General features: G+C 46.8%; 1 protein-coding gene across 3 annotated transcripts in view; it reads right to left on the bottom strand.

The window, feature by feature from the left end:
* The window catches only part of IDH3B (isocitrate dehydrogenase (NAD(+)) 3 non-catalytic subunit beta), a 173,771-nt gene that overhangs the window by 88,695 nt on the left and 65,478 nt on the right, over positions 1-19,598 (bottom strand). For all 3 annotated transcript variants that reach the window (XM_085642864.1, XM_085642865.1, XM_085642863.1), the window contains exons 10-11: positions 14,395-14,489; positions 13,067-13,127 (exon numbers count right to left, since the gene is read on the bottom strand). In XM_085642864.1, coding sequence (XP_085498990.1) covers positions 13,067-13,127; positions 14,395-14,489 — 156 coding nt within the window. The remainder of the gene's footprint in view (positions 1-13,066; positions 13,128-14,394; positions 14,490-19,598) is intronic.

Genomic DNA, 19,598 nt, shown 5'->3' with positions numbered 1-19,598 from the left:
CGGTAGCAGGATGTTTTGATTTAAGTGAGACTTAGATAACACCTTCGTTTATTTTCAACAAGGGAAACCCAAAAGGTAGGAAGGACCTTGGGTAGTTACTATTTATGAAAACAATTGGTCCTTCAAACATGTATAAGTAGGAGAACAATGAATATAGACCGGAATCAGTACTATATTAGGAAGAGATGTCCATCTGGACATGTAGATTTAATGTTACAAACCGTGGTCATTCAAAATCAAAGAGAGCGTTAATAGAGTGGGACACAGTCCTGTATCCTTCAACATACAACAATTAAGGACAATCCCATAAATATAGACATTTTTCAGGCAAAACAACCAAGCTTAACGTTGGTGTTAAGCTTGGTTGTATTGCCTGTAAAATGTCTATATTTATGGGATTGTCCTTAATTGTTGTATGTTGAAGGATACAGGACTGTGTCCCACTCTATTAACGCTCTCTTTGATTTTGAATGACCACGGTTTGTAACATTAAATCTACATGTCCAGATGGACATCTCTTCCTAATATAGTACTGATTCTGGTCTATATTCATTGTTCTCCTACTTATACATGTTTAAGGACCAATTGTTTTCATAATTAGATAACACCTTTGGCAAGAATTGTGGGTTAGCTTTCAAGATCACTCTATCCTTGTGGATCTGTAAATAGGGTTCTTGTATTGTTAAAGCCTGTAATTCACTTACTCTGCGTAGTGATGTTATAGCAATGAGAAAGGTTGTCTTTAGGGTAATACATTTGATGTCTGCTGCATGCATGGGCTCAAAGGGTTTCTTCATCATTTGTGAGAGTACTGTATTTAAGATCCATGTTGGGACAGGTGCAGCTTTTGGTGGAGCTATTCTTCTGGCTCCTTCTCGGAATCTTTTTATGACTGGTGTAGTAAAGAAGCTTTTGCATGATTTTCCTCTTGTGTAACCCACTATGGCAGCAAGGTGCACCTTAAGGCTTGAAAAATTGATGTTGCTGTCCAAGAGGTAAGTAAGATATGTGATAACAGATTCTTGTTAGGTCTCGCCTGACCCAGCGCATGCGCTGGTCTGGCGAGACTTATTGAGAGGGCTCCAAAAAGTGCTACCAGGCCAGCCTAGAGCTACAGTGCATGTGCACGGGCGCGCGCTTTGCCGCGATTACTTTCACTTTCGCGGCCGCTTGGCATAGCCAATAGGTCTCGCTTTTGGGACCTTATAAGTATTTAGTTATGCAACTGTTGCATGGCTAAACACTTATAAGGTCCCAAAAGCGAGACCTATTGGCTATGCCAATGCTTGTGTCTTTTTGGAACTGGTCCTGTTGTTTGTGATGCACCATGCGGTATATCGTTTCCATTTTGCTGTATAGCATTTCCATGTGGATTTTTTCCTTCCTCTCTCAGTATTTCCAAGGTTCTTAACGGTAGATTGAGATGACCAAATTCTATGTATTCAGGCGCCAAGCTGCTAGTTGCAGTGTTGCTGGTTTCGAGTGAAAGATTTGGCCTTGCTGCATTGTCAGCAGGTCCTTTTCTGCTTTGATCCTGATCATTTCTCCCTTGCATAGTTCTAGGAGAGTGGAGTACCATGTTTGCCTTGGCAAATGAAGGGCAATGAGAATCATATTTGTTCCTGGCTCCTTTACCTTTTGTAGCACCCTTTGCATCAGGGGTATTGGTGGAAAGGCGTAAACAAATGTCTGAGACCAATTCAGTGAAAGTGCATTTCCCCTTGACAGGTGGTGTGGAAACCTCGAAGCAAAGTATTGGCATTTCTTGTTCTGTATTTTCGCAAACAGGTCCAACACTGGTGTTCCCCAGATGTTCAATAGGTACTGAATTATTGTCTGTTTCTGCTCCAATTCGTGAGAGCAATTGTTCTGTCTGCTCAGTTGGTCTGCTGTGATGTTGTCCACACCTGGTAGATGTACTGTCTGTAGATGGATCTTTTGGGCTATTGCCCAATGCTAAATTTCCTGTGCCAGTTTGCTCAGTGGAAAAAAACTTTTTCCACCTTGTTTGTTGAGGTAGAACATTGTGGTTGTATTGTCTGGTGTATTAGAATTGACTTCCTCTGAATAGGTTTCTGGAATGCCATGAGTGCCAGAAAAACTGTTTTCATCTCTAGGAAATTGATGTTTGGTGGAGTCCTGTTTGCTCCATTGGCCATGTACTTTTAGCTGGTTGAGATGTGCTCCCCATCCGTTGAGGGATGCATCTGTAGTGACTGTCATAGATGGAGTTGGGTCCCTGAAAGGTCTCCCCTGTGCTCTGTTGTTGGATGCCCACCATTGTGTCTCCGCTTGCACCCTTTGTGTAACAACCACTAGATCCTCCCAACTTCCTGTGGCCTGTGACCAGCTGTTGTTGAGCCATTCCTGAAACGGGTGCATGTGTAGGCAAGCATGAGGGATAAGTGGGATACATGATGCCATCATGCCCATTAGTTTCATAACTCTCCTCACTGTCAGAGACTGTCCCTTTGGTAGAGGGCTGTTTTTTGGTGGATAGCTTGTATCCTGGCATGTGTGGGATTAGCCCTGGCGTTCAATGTGTTTAGTCTTGCTCCCAGGAAGGTCTTCTCTCTTTCTGGTGTTGTTGACGATTTTTTGTGGGTTATTGAAAACCTCAGTCTTTGTAGAGTTTGAATTGTCTTTTGAACATGATTGAGAAATATTTGTCTTGTGCGTCCCCTTATTAGCCAATCGTCTAGGTAGGGGAAAACATGGATCTTGCATCTTCTCAGATGCGCCGCCACTGTGGCTAGACACTTTGTGAACACCTGTGGGGCTGATTTTATGCTGAACGGAAGAACCCTGAATTGGTAGTGTGTCTTGTTGTGCAGGAACTGGATGTATTTTCAGTGTTCATAGGGATATGTAAATAGGCGTCCTTTAGATCTATTGTTGCCAAATAATCCCCCTTTGGATTTGCGGGAGTATTTCTTGAAGTGTACACATAGTGTTGCATTAGTATGAATTTGTTTATGAATCTTAAGTCCAAGATTGGCCTTAGAGTTAGATCCTGTTTTGGAACTAGAAAGTAAGGGGAGTAGTTTCCTTTGTAACACTGATGTGTTGGTACCTTTTCTATTGCCTGTTTGAGGTATAGATCCTCGATTTCTGCGTTTAGTAGTGTTTGTTCTGATTCGGTTAATTTTCTCTTTGGTGGATTTGCAGGTGGAGTTCTTGGGAGTTCTATGCAATATCCGTATTTTACTAAATTTAAAATCCAATTGTCTGTTGTAAACCTTTCCCATTTTCTGTGGAAGAAGGCTATTCTCCCCCCACTGGTGTTTTGTGTGGGTTTTTCTCTGTGATTAAGTCAGTTTGTGCCATTTCCTCTGCCTCTAGAGGAGTGGCCTCTTCCTCTGCCATTCCCTCTCCCTCGAAAGGGCTGCTTCTGCTGTTGCTGCCACCCTTGGTAGCTAAACTGTTGTCCCAACTGCTGGTTTTGTCCTTGCGATTGCTTTGGCATTTGTTGTTCTTGACCAAAGCCCCCTCTACCGGTTGTTTTCCTGTTAGAGAAGCCTCCTCTTTTAAAAGAACCTCTTTGTTGTAGGCCCCCCATTGCCCTTGCTGTTTCATTGTCCTTTTTAATTTGTTGAAGGGATTCGTCTACTTCCTTCCCAAACAGAGCTTCTCCGTTAAAAGGTCTGTTGATGATTGATGTTTGGACCTCTTGTTTAAAGCCAGATATTCTGAGCCAGGCATGCCGTCTGAGGATTGTTCCAGTGCACATTTGCCTGCTTGCAGTGTCTGCTGCACCTAGGGCTGTGTTTAGGCATGTGTTAGCCACATTTTTTCCTTCCTTGACGATAGATTTTGCTCTCTTTCTGTCCTCTTCTGGGAATGTGTTTAGGAGCTCTTCAATTTCATCCCAGTGTTGGTGGCCATATCTGTTCAACAGGGCGTTTGAGTTGGCAATGCGCCACTGAGTTGCAGCTTCTTTTTCCATCCTTCTCCCCACCATATCCATCCTACTACTTTCCTTCTTTGGTGGAGGCCCTGTGTTGGAGACTGCGTTTGCTCTCCTTCTGGCCGTGGTTACAATGATCGAGTCAGGTATAGTACTTCCTTGTATGTATTTTGGGTCCTTTGAAGAGGGCATATATTTTTTCTCCACTCTGGGAGTTACTCCCTAGTTTGAGGCTGGCTCTTTAAAGGCTTCTTTGCCCTGATCCAGGATACTTGGTAACATGGGTAGGTTGTGTGTTCCTTTAGTAGAAGGTGCTAGTATTTCCAGCAGGAAACATGTGTCCCCTTTTTCTTCTTCCAGAGAACCCCAAATTGGTCTGCTCCCCTTTTTACTACCTCATTGTAGAAAGCAATGTCATCTGAGGGTGATGCTTTCGAAGGATAGCTGCAGATCTCTTCTTCTGGCTCTCGGTGTCGAGATTGTTCCATGTGTCCTCAAAGTTTTCTGAGTTTTCCTCTTCCTCCGGGACATCTATGAATTCCTCGGGGTCTCTGCTCGAGGTTCCGGCATTGGTGGTGAGTCGAAAATCCCTTTCATCCTCACCCTCGGCGCCTTCCGCCTCTTCGGCGTTGCATTTTTTGGGATCTGGTACGACGGCAGGTGCTTTAGGGATTCGTAAATCCTTTACTGATCCATCAACTTCTTTTTTCTTTTGTAAGAGGAGAGCCATTTCCTCCGCGAGTCTTCTCCTCTTCTTTTCGACCTCGAGGGCACTCTCGGCGTCGGAGGCCGGGGACTTTCTCTTTTTTTCGGCATCGATGTTACTTTTTGGCGATGTTGAGCCCTTTTTTGTGGGTTTGGTGTTGACCCTTGGCTTTGGTGCCCTTTGCGATCTTTCCTCTTCGGTAACCTTTGGATGGGTTCCATGGAATTCCTTTGATCACGGCTGATCCTCGATCGCCTTCTTGCTCTGCGTTGGGGCTGCCTGTGGGCGTTTGATGTTCTTGGCCCTTCGGTTTCGACAGAACCTAGTGTCTTACCTTGTCCGTCTCCTTTTTCGACTCCTTCGCCTTCTTTTTGGCGTGGATTTTTTCAGAGTCCTTTTCCAGTATTTCGACGTCCAATCCTTCGTGTGTCGATTCTGCTGGAGCCCCATGCTCCACTTCATCGCTGGAGAAACCCATGTCCCTCATGGAAGGTTTCTTTGACAGCTGAGACAATGTAGCGTAGTGGGCCGGTCTTTGGTTTCGACGTGTCCTGAGTGTTTTCGGCTGGAACGCTGCACAGGCCTCACAATCCTTGTCTTGATGGACCTTCGGCTGGCACAGATTGTGACACGTCATGTGGGTCGCGCTGTGCGTACTTGTGGTGGCACTTGGGGCAGAATTTGAAAGGGGTATTCTCCATGACCCCTACTTTGCCATTCGTGGACTGGATTGGTCCCTTTGGTGTTTAAACGGACGGCCTGCTCCTGCCTTCGGGTGCGGCATCGGTCATTTGGTTTCTCTTCGATGATCCTTCGATGCTAGTCTTCTTTTAAGTCTTTTCCGGGAAAAACATAAAACTTTCTTCGGAGCTTCTCGTCTTGCTTCCAGACCCAACGGCGGAAAAAAGAATCTGAAGATGGCCACCACGCACGTCGACCTCCAGGATACCATCTGAAGTCACTCAGGGGACGTACCTGGCACCAAATGGTGGTCGACAGCGACCAAAACAAGAAAAAAAAAAAGACAAAAGGAAAATTCCGAACCCAACCACTAGATGGCGGAATAATGCACAGCATGTTAATCCAGAAAAGGATTCACGCTGCAAAATCAAAAGTACGGCATATCATGTTGCCGCTCCCCGGCAGCCTGATGCAGCAGCCTCCCTAAGAAGAGGTACCTGTGATCCCGAAGGTCATATCTATCACCCCACCGAGTGAGAGGACACTAAGACGGACCCGAGCCTCACAGCACCAATACCTGGGGTACCGGACCCTTTGCAGCAGCCAAGCCTGCTTAAGTCCAGTTGGGTGTAACAGCACCAAGACAAAGCAGCCATTGAGGGACCTCAGCACTGCAGAGGCACACTTTTAGAGAGGCCCAGCTGGTCTGATTCTGCACCCTCCAACCGGGTGGCCCCCTTCTTTCCACTGGCATAGCGTGCAAAGCTACCAACCCAACCAGAACCTCTCCACCCGCACACCCCAGGGCAGGTAACGAGTAACTGCTGGTGGTACTTTGAACCTTGGCCCCTTACAACCCCAAGTTCAGAAGGAGATCCCCAGAAACCAACCACAAATAACTGTATACAACATGTGCCTTTTTTCCTATATAGGGAAGCATTGCTGCGTAAAGAGGCATTTTAGCGAACAATTTACTCACCTGTAAAAATCGATATTCAAAAAAATACTTACCTGATAACGAAGTTTATATTAAAATGCAACTTATTTTTCTAAATTGGGCTCAGATTTTTTCTTGAGTGAGTGCCTCATTTATTGCCTCTGTGAGTACAACAAATGCTTAGCACAACCCCTCTGATAAGCCGAAACTACTTGCCCACACTATCACAAAAGAGAACATTTAGTGTGATCATTTTTGCCTCTGCAAACCAATAAGGGCTGCCTGGACTCTTTACACAGTGTACCTCGTTTTGGTCCACTATATAAAGAGACAGCTTCTGACAATTAGTAACTCCTTTCTTTTGGTCACCCACTCCAGGAGATGTTTTGAACACTCTAATCTTGACCCAAAGGTCAGCCTTCTTCCCCAACCCCTGGGAAAAAAATCAAACCTAGGTCCATCAAGTATTGATGCAACTTGTCAGAAGTTCAGTTACACAACAGATGCTCTTACATAGTTAAATGTTAAAGCTTATCATAATCTTGCACCCGACTTCCATTCCACCAACCATCTATCTACTGGTTTGACTGAAAAGTCTACAAAATCAACCCAGGACTGGCTCAAGGTTTTCTGAGTCTCCCTGAACTTAATTCTATACTTCACAGTGGTGAGTCAAAAGCCCTCAATTAGGGTTCCCTTCATGGGGTAATAGGGCTCAGCATCTGTCTCATTAAGTGTCAGGAGTCGATCCCTGCACTTGCCTGAGAAAAGCTTCCAGAGAGCCCCAATGCCTCTGGCTTAGTTCTCTCATTTTACAAACATTCTAAAATGTTTTAAACCATTTGGTGAGATCATCACCTTCTACGTATTTTGGGACAGTCCCTCTGGGGAATTTAGGGTCAAACGTTCCACCCTTCTCCCTATTTAAGATTTTGTAGCCACCAGAGATGGGCACTAGGCCCATCACAGCTCTTTCTTTTTCTATGGCTTAGATTTTAGCCACAAGGGCTGCTCTTCTAGCTAGTGTTGAAGATCAGGGTCTTCATCTTCTACTTCTTCTGGGGAACTGTTACTGGTATTGGCACTCCCACTAGGGATAGGGTATCGGAGGAATCATCATCCTCACTGACAGCACCATCCCCTGTAGGGTAAGAGTTTTGTTCCATTGCTAGGACCCTATATTGTTTGGCAAGTAACTCCTGGAGAGGTGCCCAAGTGGATTTAGGCCCAATGGCACAAGCTTTACAGAGGCTCTAAAGTTGTCCTAACTTAAGGTGTTTGTGGGGAGCCAGGTTGATCTCTTGGCTAGTACCCTCGCTATCAGACATGTTTTTAAAACAGTTGGGGCTTATTAGAAAATGTAAGAAATTCTAACAGACTAAGATTTGTCTAGGATACTTTTTAATTTCTAATGCAATAGGACTGGGGGACTTAACCAAAGCCCTGGCAGTTAAAAATTAAGAAAAAAGAACAAAAAACTGGAAAAATATCTTTTTTTTTTTTTTAGCTAAATGTCAATTGTGGATTTACTTCGAGGAGTCACCTATTGACCAAGTGGTATCAGCAAGTTCAAAGTCTTGTATCCCACCGCAGACTCCAGGGTAGGAAGCTGGCTCTCTATATAGTGAACCAAAATAAGGTACACTGTGTAGAGAGTCTAGCCAACCATTATTGGTTTACAGAGGCACAAGTAACAAACCCAAACGCTCTCTTTTGTGGTAGTGAGGGCGAGCAGTTTAGGCTCATCAGAGGGTAGTGTTAAGCATTTGCTGCACTCACAGATGTAATAAATGACACAAAAAATCAGAGACCAATTTTTGAAAACTAACACATTTTTCTATAAATTTCAACACCAAGAACTTCTTTATCAAGGGAATACTTTTCAAGATATTGATTTTTGCAGGTAATAAAAAAGTTCACTTACATGCGTCTTTACACAAAAAAGCTTTCCTATAGGAAAAAAGGCATATCTTTTATACTTTTCCTTGCAATTTGTTTACGGGGTCCCATTCAGAACTTAAGGTGGTGGGGGGCCAAGGTCCAAAGAACCACCAGCAGTTCATCTTTACCTGCCCTGGAGCATCCGGGTGCAGAGGTACTTGTTGGGTTAGTAGCTTTGCGCGCCACACCAAAGGAGAGAAGGGGGCCACCTAGAAACAGGCACTTGGGGACAAGTTCCGGAGCTCTCAAAGGGGGATTCGGTTCGTGAAGGCCCCGGGAGCAAGTAAGCACAGTTGGTTCTCGGGAACCCAGGCTGGGGAGCTCGGGTGCAGAGTGGTGAGGTCAGCTGGGCTTGTGCATCACAGGCTCTCACGGTTGTCCGTCTCACTGGTTGAGGGGCCAAAAATCAGGACAGCTGGGTCACTGTCGAAGTGGGACCCTGTGGAACGGACGTCCCTCGACGGCTGCTTGGTCTTGGAGTCACTGGAGTCCGGATTGGACTCAAACAGGCGATGGTTGCTTAATGTTCTGTGCAGCTCCAGTTAGTCCTGGCGACTTCTCACTTGGTGGGGAGATGAATCTGACCTTAAGGAGTACAACTACCTATAACTGGGCAGCTGCTGTGTTGGTGGAACTGGGGGAGAGCAGAACGGTAGACCAGAATGATGTTTGGTGCCAGCAAGCTGAAGGCGAGATGCCCCTCTACTCCATGGGAGAATGCTGGCAATTTGCGAAGTACTGGAAGCCCACCGGGGTTTTTGGCAGATGCATAGTGCTAGGACAAGTAGGCTTCTCATGATTGTTGGGACAGGTGCAGGCAGGCGGGGTATGGCTCCGAAAGTCTGCAGCTGGTCCTCAGTTCTCGCTTCCTTTGCTCTTTTTGCCCTCTTCTTCATGTGCGATAAAATTGGAGTTCCTGGGCTCAGGGGTGACACCACCTGAATTCTCAATTTAGGGGTGTTAAAGGGATTGTAAGGTAGTAGCTAATGGGCTACTTACCTTTGGGGTGACTACACCTCTTAGATGACCACTTCCCATGATAACCCTGACCCAGTGTAGCCCATTTCACCAAAAAACAAAGATGGTGGAATTCTACTTTTCATCTTCATTTCAGGAAACCCTTCTTAGGGGTGAAACTAGCCTGATAGTGAACACTCCCCAAACAAGCTCATTTTCCATATGGGTCGCATATCGAAGGTGGAACAGGCCTTTAAAGCCTCCTGCCTTAATATGCTTGTAACTAGCCATCCTGCTTAAAAGAGGTGACAACACCTCTAGCCAGAATGGGCATTGTTTCTGCCTTCAGAGAGTGTGGGTTCTCACCTGCCGGGGGTCAGAAACCTGTCTGTAGCGGTAGGCTGGTCTACACCAGTCAGCCAGCACACTAGAGGTTGATAGGTTTTCAGAGGGCACCTTTAAGGTGCCCTCTGGGTTCATGTAATAAAATATCTAGTGCTGCCATTGGTTCAGATTATTTAGGATGAGGTGTTTGATACCAAACACCATATGTTTTAGTAACGCCAACATGTAGATGGGGGAACTCGTAATGACCGCTGCCCAGTGCATAAACTCAAAATGGCTTTCCTGTTCACTGGTACTATCTAGCAATTGGAGTAGACAGCACAGGGGCATATCTGCTCATGCAGGTATGTCATCACATGCAATATAATGCACCCTGCCTTAGGGCTGTAAGACCTGCATGCAGGGGTGACATACAAATATTGCAAGCAGTGTCTGGGGACATGGCACACAGGGTGCGTGTCATGCTGTTTTTTGCTTTTGTCTGCACTATTTCACGCAGCCTACAATGGCAGTCTGCATAAGTTTGGTAGTGGGTCCCTTAGAGTGGCACAATACATGCCTCAGCCATTAGGTCCCTCTTTATTGCCCATGCCATAGGTAGCAGTAGTCCCATTTACTAGGGACTAGCAGGGGTGTTAAAGGAATTGCCAAATGTGGAACAAATTCACAGTAAACTTGTTTTTGGGAAAGAACACTGCAACTGAGGACCTGGTTAGCAGGAACCCAGTGCACTTCAGTCAAAGCTGCATCAAATACCAGGCAAAAACGGGGTGAATATGTCAAAAAGGGGCACTTTTCTACAGACACAATGCAAATAAACAATATTCAAGTAAACTGTTAAACATCTCAGTGGGTAAATGCTTCTATTGGAGAACCAGAGTACAAAATCCACAGTCAACAGACAGACAGCTCGTCACGACGCTGGCCCACATCGCCGGACACACGCTCGACGCCAGCTTCTCCTCAAGTCCCCACGTCTCCTTCAGCCACGTCTCCGAACCCACCTGGACCGACCACCACTGCATCCACTTCATCTTCCGGAAACCCGTCGCACATCACCGCACCCTACAGATCCCCCGTTGCTGCTGGGGCAAAATCACCGAAGTACAACTACAGACAAACCTCGCACTCAACCCACCAACCAACCCCCTCCAACCCCGACGATGGTGCGCGCACCCTCAGACGATGGATGGACGACTGCGCCAACACCTTAGCCCCGCTGAAAAAACAAACCCTCAAAGACACCAGCAAGAGAGCCAACTGGTTCACCCCGGAACTCCTAACGTCAAAAGCGCACCTGCCGGAAGTTGGAGAACATATGGCACAGCGAACAATCGCCGGGCAGCCGCGCAGCCCACAAAGACGCCATCCGCAACCACCACCACCTCATCAGGACCGCCAAGAGGACCTCCTTCAAAGACCGTCTCGACAACAACGCACACAACAGCAAGGAGCTCTTCAACATCGTGAAGGAACACTCCAACCCCAGCTCCAATGCCAACGACATCCCGCCGTCGTAAGCGCTGTTCGACTCCCTTGCCACCTTCTTCCACCGCAAGATCGCCGACATCCACGATAGCGTCAACACCCGGATGACCCTAACAGGCCCAAACACGCCGGAACCACCACACCCCACCCCACCGACCACGATCCCCTGACAACCTGGGCCAACGTGAGCATCGAAGACACAATCAAGACCATGGGCACAATCCACTCCGGCTCGCCGTCTGACCCTTTTCCACACCACATCTTCAACAAAGCCGGCAGCTCCATCGCACCCCACCTGCGCACGATCATCAACCTCTCTTTTGAGACCGCGACCTTCCCTGAAAGCTGGAAACATGCAGAGATCAACGCCCTACTGAAGAAATTCAAGGCGGACCCGAGCGAACTCAAAAACTTCAGGCCCATCTCCCTGCTTCTGTTCCCAGCTAAGGTCATCGAGAAGATAGTCAACATCCAGCTCACCCGCTACCTCGAAGACATCAGCATCCAGGACCCCTCACAGTCAGGATTCCGCAGCAACCACAGCACCGAGACCGCCCTGATCGCCGCCACAGACGACATCAGGATCCTACTGGACAACGGCGAGACGGCGGCCCTCCTCGTTCTGGACCTCTCCACCGCCTTCGACACCGTCTGCCACCGCACACTACGCACACGACGCAGGGATCCGAGACAAGGCCCTGGACTGGACCTCCTCCTTCCTCTCCGGCAGAACCCAGAGAGTCCGCCTCCCCCCGTACCGATCCGAAGTCTCCGAGATCATCTGCGGCGTCCCGCATGGATCCTCCCTCTGCCCGATGCTATTCAACGTCTACATGGTGCCTCTCGCACGCATCGCTCGACATCACGACCTCAACATAATCTCCTACGCCAATGACACGCAGCTGATCCTCTCCCTCACCAAGGACCCCCTCACCGCCAAATCCAACCTCCACCAGGGAATGAAGGCCGTCGCCGACTGGATGGAGGATAGCCGCCTTAAGCTGAACATAGACAAGACGGAGATCCTCATCCTCGGGTCCAACCCCTCAGCATGGGACGACTCCTGGTGACCCTCGTCGCTGGGGACACCCCCCGCACCCACCAACGAAGCACGCAACCTGGGAGTCATCCTCGACTCGAAACTCACCATGACCAAACAAGTCAAAGCTGTCTCCTCCACCTGCTTCAACAACCTCCGTATGCTCTGCAAGATTTACAGATGGATCCCGACAGACACAAAGAAAACAGTCACCCAGGCAGCAGACTCGACTATGGAAACTCCCTCTATGCTGGAGCCCCGACCAAGCTCATCAACGGACTGCAAAGAATCCAGAATGCCTCTGTACGCCTGATCCTCGACGTCCCGCGCCGCGACCACATCACCCCCCACCTGAGGAACCTGCACTGACTCCCTGTCGACAAAAGAATATCCTTCAAGCACACACACAAGGCACTCCACAAGACCGGCCCAGCCTATCTCAACAATCGACTCTCCTGCTACGTACCCTACAAGAAACTCCACTCCACAGACCTCTCCCTGGCTACCGTCCCACGCATCCGTAGAACCACAGCCGGAGGCAAATCCTTCTCCCACCGCGCCGCCAAGACCTGGAACAACCTTCCCCTCATCCTACGACAAACCGAAGACCTTCTAAGCTTCAGGAGACAACTCAAGACCTGGCTGTTCGACCAGTAGCAACAGCACCCCCCCTCTCCCCATCATCAGCGCCTTAAAACCATTGTGGGTATGTAGTGTGCTTTACAAATGATTTGATTGATTGATTGAAGTTTTCACCCTCTGGAGGAGGACATACAGCGATACCGAGGATGGTATATACAGAGGGAGAGAGCTGCCATTAGTTACAGCACTGCAAATTAAAGCTTTGTATGACAAATAATTCTTATACTTCAAGCAGACAGGCAGGCGGATAGGCATGTACTTTAGAATAATTTAACTACTGAGAGGAACAGCAGCGAAGACAAAAAAGGGCACAGTCCGAAGAGCAGAAGAAACCAGGCCATACTTGGAAACAGAGGTGAAGACTCGACACTCATGCAGGGGGTGGCATACTTTGTGAAACTTCAGCATAGTACTGTTACTTACTTTGCCATCTTTTATCACCTTCCTGACAGCCTCTAAAATAAGGTTGGAGTGATATTCCAGGCTGGATGAACAGAGACAAAAGAGCAGGTCATGATTGTAAGATTTGTAACATATAGAGCGCAAGCAAAGATATAACATCACAAGAGTGGAGGCAATAATTAGATCTTGATTAGTAACAGTGCATGAAAGAGTGAGGAGATTCTGGGTGTTGACCCAAGACCAGCACAGTTGAGGGAATCCATGATGCGCCTTGGTTTGTGCACTGCCAGAAAATATGCAACCAAGATTCTACCCTCACCACTCAAAGCAAATTGGTAGATACAGGACCAGGACTCATCCCACACAATGAACAATGAGTCAAATACCACACCCACACTGTCACTGCGTGAGTCCTAATGGGCTCTTTAGGTAGAGTCCACGTGCTGATAATTGACTCAGAGAGGCTGAGCACATCTTTTAAGTGCAAGAGCGAGTAAACCAAGAGCCAGGCACAGATAATGCAGAGGTGTAATAACAAAATACAGCGCAAGTAAACCCAGAGCCAGGTATAGAGAATGCAGAGGTGTAATAACTAAATACAGAGTGAGTAACCCCAGACCTAGGCACTGATAATCCAGAGGTGCAATAACAAAATACAGAGAGAGTAAACCCAAAGCCAGGCACAGATAATGCAGAGGTGCAATAACAAAATACAGAGCGAGTAAACCCAGAGCCAGGCGCAGATAATGCAGAGGTGTAAAAATTAAATACAGAGAGAGTAATCCAGGTCAGACATACAGATGGCTATAAAATGATTTAGAAAAATGCCAAAGTGTCTTGTGGTCAACTACGAGAGCTAATAAAACGTGGTACCACTTTAATCATTATAGCATTAGCAACAGTCGGACCACGCTCACCCCCCACCCTACCCCCCACACCAAAGCCAGCAGCACTGGATGCTTAAAGCAAGAAAAACGTTCCACTAGCTAAAGCCAATGAAAAGGATTTAAAATATACCACTATCTAGACCAAAAAAATATCAAGTAAACCCTAAGCAGAAGAAATTAGACTTATGCATTGTTTAGAGTAAAGCACTCAAGTTCTTCTGGAGGAAACTCAAAACATCAATCGACAAAGGTTGGGCTCTGTGAGGAGCCTCTTAACTTATTAGGCCTGTTGAGACTTAAATTCAGACTCTGACAAGAAGCCTGTGCAGAGAAGAGGTACTTTAACCAACCAACATAACCTATGAGTAGCCACTAGTTGAGGATACAGACACTATCCGGAGTAGTCCGAAGTAGCGGTCTATAGAAACATAGATATAGTGCGGCTACAGAAGAACAACTTACTTAAGATGGCGTAGCATGTTGCTGGCGGTCAGTAACATGGCAGTGGGGTTGGCAATGTTCCTACCCACAGCATGGGCAAATGGGTGTCGAGCGCCCTACAGGGAAAGAAAACAACTCAGGGTTAGGTAAATCTTGCCAGTTAGCACCGTAAACAGACTTTGAACACATACATTTAATAAAACTATCATATGCTGGAAAACCAGGAAGTAACTCAAATCTAAGGCTCAGAAACAACCACTAAGTAACCACTGTACCACAGGAATACACTGCTTCAGTATCTATCAAGTCTAAATGACTTACCCCTCTACGCATCGTCAGTAAGTCTCTATCCCAGTATCTTGAGGAGTATTCGCTCCTTGACGAGATGCAATTTGGCTTTCGGCCCAAGCACGGTACTGAAACAGCACTTGTTACCGTGCTTGATGATATGAGGATGCGGGCGGACAGTGGCCAGTCAGTGATCTTGGTGCTGTTGGACATGTCAGCGGCTTTTGACACTGTAAACCACCGTATACTGTTGGAGAGACTTAAAGACCAGGGTGTGACCGGTCGCGCCCTTGACTGGTTTTGTTCTTATCTAACAGACAGGACACAGACAGTGTGCCTTCAGCCGTTCTCCGCTAACAAGTCTTCCTTACGACAGGGGGTCCCGCAGGGCTCAGGGATTAGTCCTGTGCTCTTTAACATCTATTTGCAGCCTCTCATTCAGCTTATTAGATCTTTTGGAGTGGAGGTGGTGAATTACGCGGATGATACCCAGCTCGTGTTTTCCTTGGATGGGAATGATTCCATTTCCTTGGAAAGATTTCACGAGTGTATGACTAGCACCACGAAGTGGCTTAAGAAGAACTGGTTACAATTTAACAGCTCTAAAACGGAAGTGGTCCTGTGTTCTTCCAGAAGATTTGATCAGCCTGTTTTACCCATCTTTCAGCTGTCCCCTACTGGCGCACCTATTACCACTTCTAGCACAGTACGCAATCTGGGGGTGATGGTGGATCAGGACCTCCAACTGAATTCTCAGGTTAACAAAACGGTTGGCACTTGCTTCTCGCTAATCCGAGTGCTGAGAAAGATCCTCCCTTTTTTGCCTAACTCTGCTAGAACGCAGGTTGTGAGATGCATAATTCTCAGCAGACTTGATTACTGCAACTCTCTATATCTGGGTGCGCCTAACACCCTTATCGGGAAGCTGTATAGAATACAGGCCATTGCAGCGAAACTCGTTTTAAATAGGCAGAGAGGGACCTCAACCACATTAGCCTTGCGAGATTTGCATTGGCTGCCGATCCACCAGCGAATTCAATTCAAAGTTCTATGCACTGTCTCTAGGGCAGCTCATGGAATGGGCCCTAAGAACCTGCAAAGAAAATTCAGCTGGTATTCTCCAACTAGAAACCTTCATTCTGCTTCTGCATTTCTGATGAATGTAGTCAGGTTCAGGTGGTCCAGAACAGGTGGCAGATCCTTTTCTGCCGTTGCTTCTCGGCTATGGAACACTCTCCCTTTGGATCTACGTCAGGTCCAAAGTCTTATGGATTTCAGGAAAAAGTTGAAAACGTTTTTATTCCCTAGGCTGGAGTAATTTTTCCTTCTGATATGATCTCTCTCGTCCTCCCTTCCTGTGTCACACCTCGGCTGCCCCTATTAACTTCTGGTGGGGACCCTCCTTTTTAAGCACCAGGATACCCGTCGGGTGATAGAGCGCTATATAAGCACCTCATTACATTACATTACATTCTACTTGATGGGCAACATAATACAAGAAACCAACAAATTCCTAAACATATTGTACCCAAAAAGGAGGGAAAACATCAATACAGGCCTTTCTATGCCTTGCTCTAAGGCAACTATCCCTAACACCACCGACTAAATCAGGATCTACAAGTCCTTCGTAATGAACTGAAAATGCACTACTGCAAACGATACCTCGATGACTAATGCTTCCATCTTTTCTTCCCTTACCACTTTTACAGTTTATCGACTGAAGGTAGCTGAAAACCCAGGCCTTCAGCTGCCAGTCAGACCACTAATGTAAAAGATGCACTCTCTTTCATTGATGGTCCAAGTGGTGACTCAAACCCTATTTCAGGGGAGGTATCAAGCCCACCTGCCTCCTGTAAGTCCATGTAAAAGATGTCATCTGTATAATAAAAGGGGAGAAAACCATCCCCTTCCCCATCATCATCATCATCATCATTTCCCTCTTTAGGGTGCACTTTGTTCTGAGTCTGAGCCTCCGCTTTGGAATCAGCCAGTATGACGACCGGCTGCACATTTGTAATCTCTCAGTGAGACATCCGATGAAATCAGGCTGAAGTCGGTTTGGTGTCAGACATCGGAATCAGTACCGGGTCATCTTCCGGCGCCAGTGGCACTAACATCAGAGTTAATGAGGAAAGGACCGGTGCATGTCTTGGAAATGGAATGGATGTCTTCACCAGAGTCTAGATGGTGCGCAGAGAAGCTCCCTAGGGGGTCAGATGGTGCCATGGACAGATCAGCTAACCCTAGCTCGTCTGAAAGCCCCTGCGCTTCTGTGGGGCCCTAAGGCGCGCCACAGGCAGTTGCAAATGCACCAAAAATATGTAGCATGGCCCCCTTGAAGACATCCATCACCAACTGACTAGATTGGCTATTTCTCTTCACCTGAATGGGCCACAATGGGTCAGGAGCCAGTCACAGGGACCACTTAGGCCAGGGAGACAGTTACCTGTTGGGTCCAGGAGTCTTTCTTTGGATCCTCAGTGAGCTTTTCTCCTTTACTGCAGTCTAGCAAAGAAGTGGTCCTGATGCAGGGGATACAGAATACTGAGTATGCTGTATATACTGAAGAGAAGTACTGACTGTTCCTGCGGCGACCTTTGTACCCACTGGGATTAGAGGTCATCCTCGTCCTCATGACTCGATCTCCCATGATGCAGCAGTGGAGTTCAGTGCAGGTCCAGTCACAACTTGTCACCTGGTTACAGTAGTCTAAGCCAGTGGTTCCCAAACTTTTGACTCCTGAGGACCCCCATTGACTCACCACTGAAAGCCGGGGACCCCCAAGCAATTTGTAGGATTTAAAATTCAAACATTAAAACAGTAATTAAAAAAAAATAAAAACACGTGTGCACACAAAACAAATGCTCAAATTACTAAGGATTTCAGGGGCATATTTACAAGTCCCTATCGCCATGGGAACGTCACTTTTAGCGATGTTCCTGTGGCAATAGGGGCTTCGCCTTATTTACAAGGCAGCGTTAAGCCACTAATTGTGGCTTAACGCTGCCTTGTAAATAAGGCTCCCTATCACGCAATGCTTAGCGTGAAAAAGGTGGGCAGTGGGAGTTTCACTCCAACACCCATTGATTTTGACGCTGCTCTCTATTTACAAGGTCAGCTTAAATAGGAGACAGCACCCAAATTAAGACCATGAAAAACCTGGTCTTAACTTTGCGAAATGAGGAGAAATGCCTTATTTCTCCTTGTTTTTGCTTTTTCCAACGGAAAAAGCAAAACACCTTTGATTGTTTATGTTCAGAAAGGTGACCCTTCCTGCACATAAACAATCTTTAATAAAAATGACGTTTTGTAACTTCCATGTGTGCTGCATTAGGCAGCACACATAGAAGTGACAAAACAGCATTACAAAATTGTTCATGTGCAGGAAGTGGGAACATAGCAGCATCAGGATAATGATAGACTGGGAATAAACATATGTTGCTAACTTTTACCATGCAGTTTGCAAGCAGCTCTTAGATGACAGTTTATAGGACACTGTTAGATTACGATTGTCCCTTATGAATTGCACAGTGACGAAAGAATCTCTGTGACAAAATCAGTAACCCATTGACCTAGGCACATAAAATACTGTTTTTTAAAATGCATTGTACTTTGCAGTAGGCATATTAACTCTCTGTGTCACATTAGATAAGTCAAAGCTGCCACTGGACAAAACTCTCATCTCTCTCCAGCAGGTACATTAATCACTGGCATTTTCTTGACACTTTTATAGTTGCTCAAACTGCTAATTTCACATAGAACTTTGCAGTGCTTTTAAAATTGCTGGCTGAGGACCCCCTGGGAATGTGCCACGGACCCCTGGGGGTCCTCGGACCCCAGTTTGGGAAACACTGGTCTAAGCAGTTGCTTATTGGCAAAGCAAATATTTTCTTTCTGAAGGCTAGGGTTCACTTCAAATATGGGCAACGGACTAAGGTCAGGACTTAGTCATCCAGCAGGCACTGGGCAGCTGGGATCCTGAGGAGTGCAGGTCTCCTTGGCTTTTAGAGGTCCTGAAGCTCTATAGGCAGCTATCCAACAAGCCCTTGGAGACACTTCTGCAGTCATGGCACAATTGGAGTTCTGTGAGTGGGCACAGCAGGCATTCTCAGCGGGTCACTCGAGTGCTGCAGGTGCAGTCAAGTCCTTGGAGTAGCCTCTCTTTGCTGGGTCCAGGAAGCAGCAGGGCAGTCCTCCTTCTGTTTTCTTGCCAGTCCAGACGTGATCGGAGGACTGGGTGTCCAGGGTGCCATTTTTATGCCAGCTTCTCATTGTGGGTGGGGCAATAGTTCTCAAAAGGCAACCCATCCCACTTTAATTCCTGGGGGTTTGACCTCTGACCACTAAACAATCCCAGGATACCCATCTCTAACTAGATCCAAGTTAGCACTAGCATTCATCCCCTGTGAGGAGCCCTGGACATATCCCTGGGGTGCACCCAGCATAATGTGACCCTTCTCCTGGAAAACCGGTTCTGCAATGGATGGAAAACCCTGTGGTGGAGATGCCAGCCTATTTGCCTACATAAATGAGCGGGCCTATCGAGATATGATTCACATTTGCTTCTATGACGCCCTAGCCCATCTGAAGCTGGTTATCTCTCGCCACCGCCTGGTAGTCATCCTGCTGGAAGATGTCACACCTCCTCCCTCCAACAATTATTTTTGTTCCCTGTTCTTGGGAGCATTTCACACTTGTTAGCAGGGGCAGTATATTGTCTCGGGAGACTACTGCTGCAGATAGACAGGAAGGTTTGGGCAACAAAGTAGTGACTTTCTAAACTTACTTCTCTATTACAAGTTACCTTAATTCTGGCAACAGGAATAAGTCGAGTTTAATGTAACAAATAATTTGATACCTTGGTGGTCTCAAAAGGAATTTAACACTTAGGACGTTGGTTAATGAAATTCCATGGTAACCAATGGGAGGACTGCAGG

This window comes from Triturus cristatus, chromosome 2_2 (assembly GCF_964204655.1).
Source record: "Triturus cristatus chromosome 2_2, aTriCri1.1, whole genome shotgun sequence".
In the NCBI taxonomy this organism is placed as follows: domain Eukaryota; kingdom Metazoa; phylum Chordata; class Amphibia; order Caudata; family Salamandridae; genus Triturus; species Triturus cristatus.
This window is presented reverse-complemented; position numbering and strand designations above follow the sequence as displayed.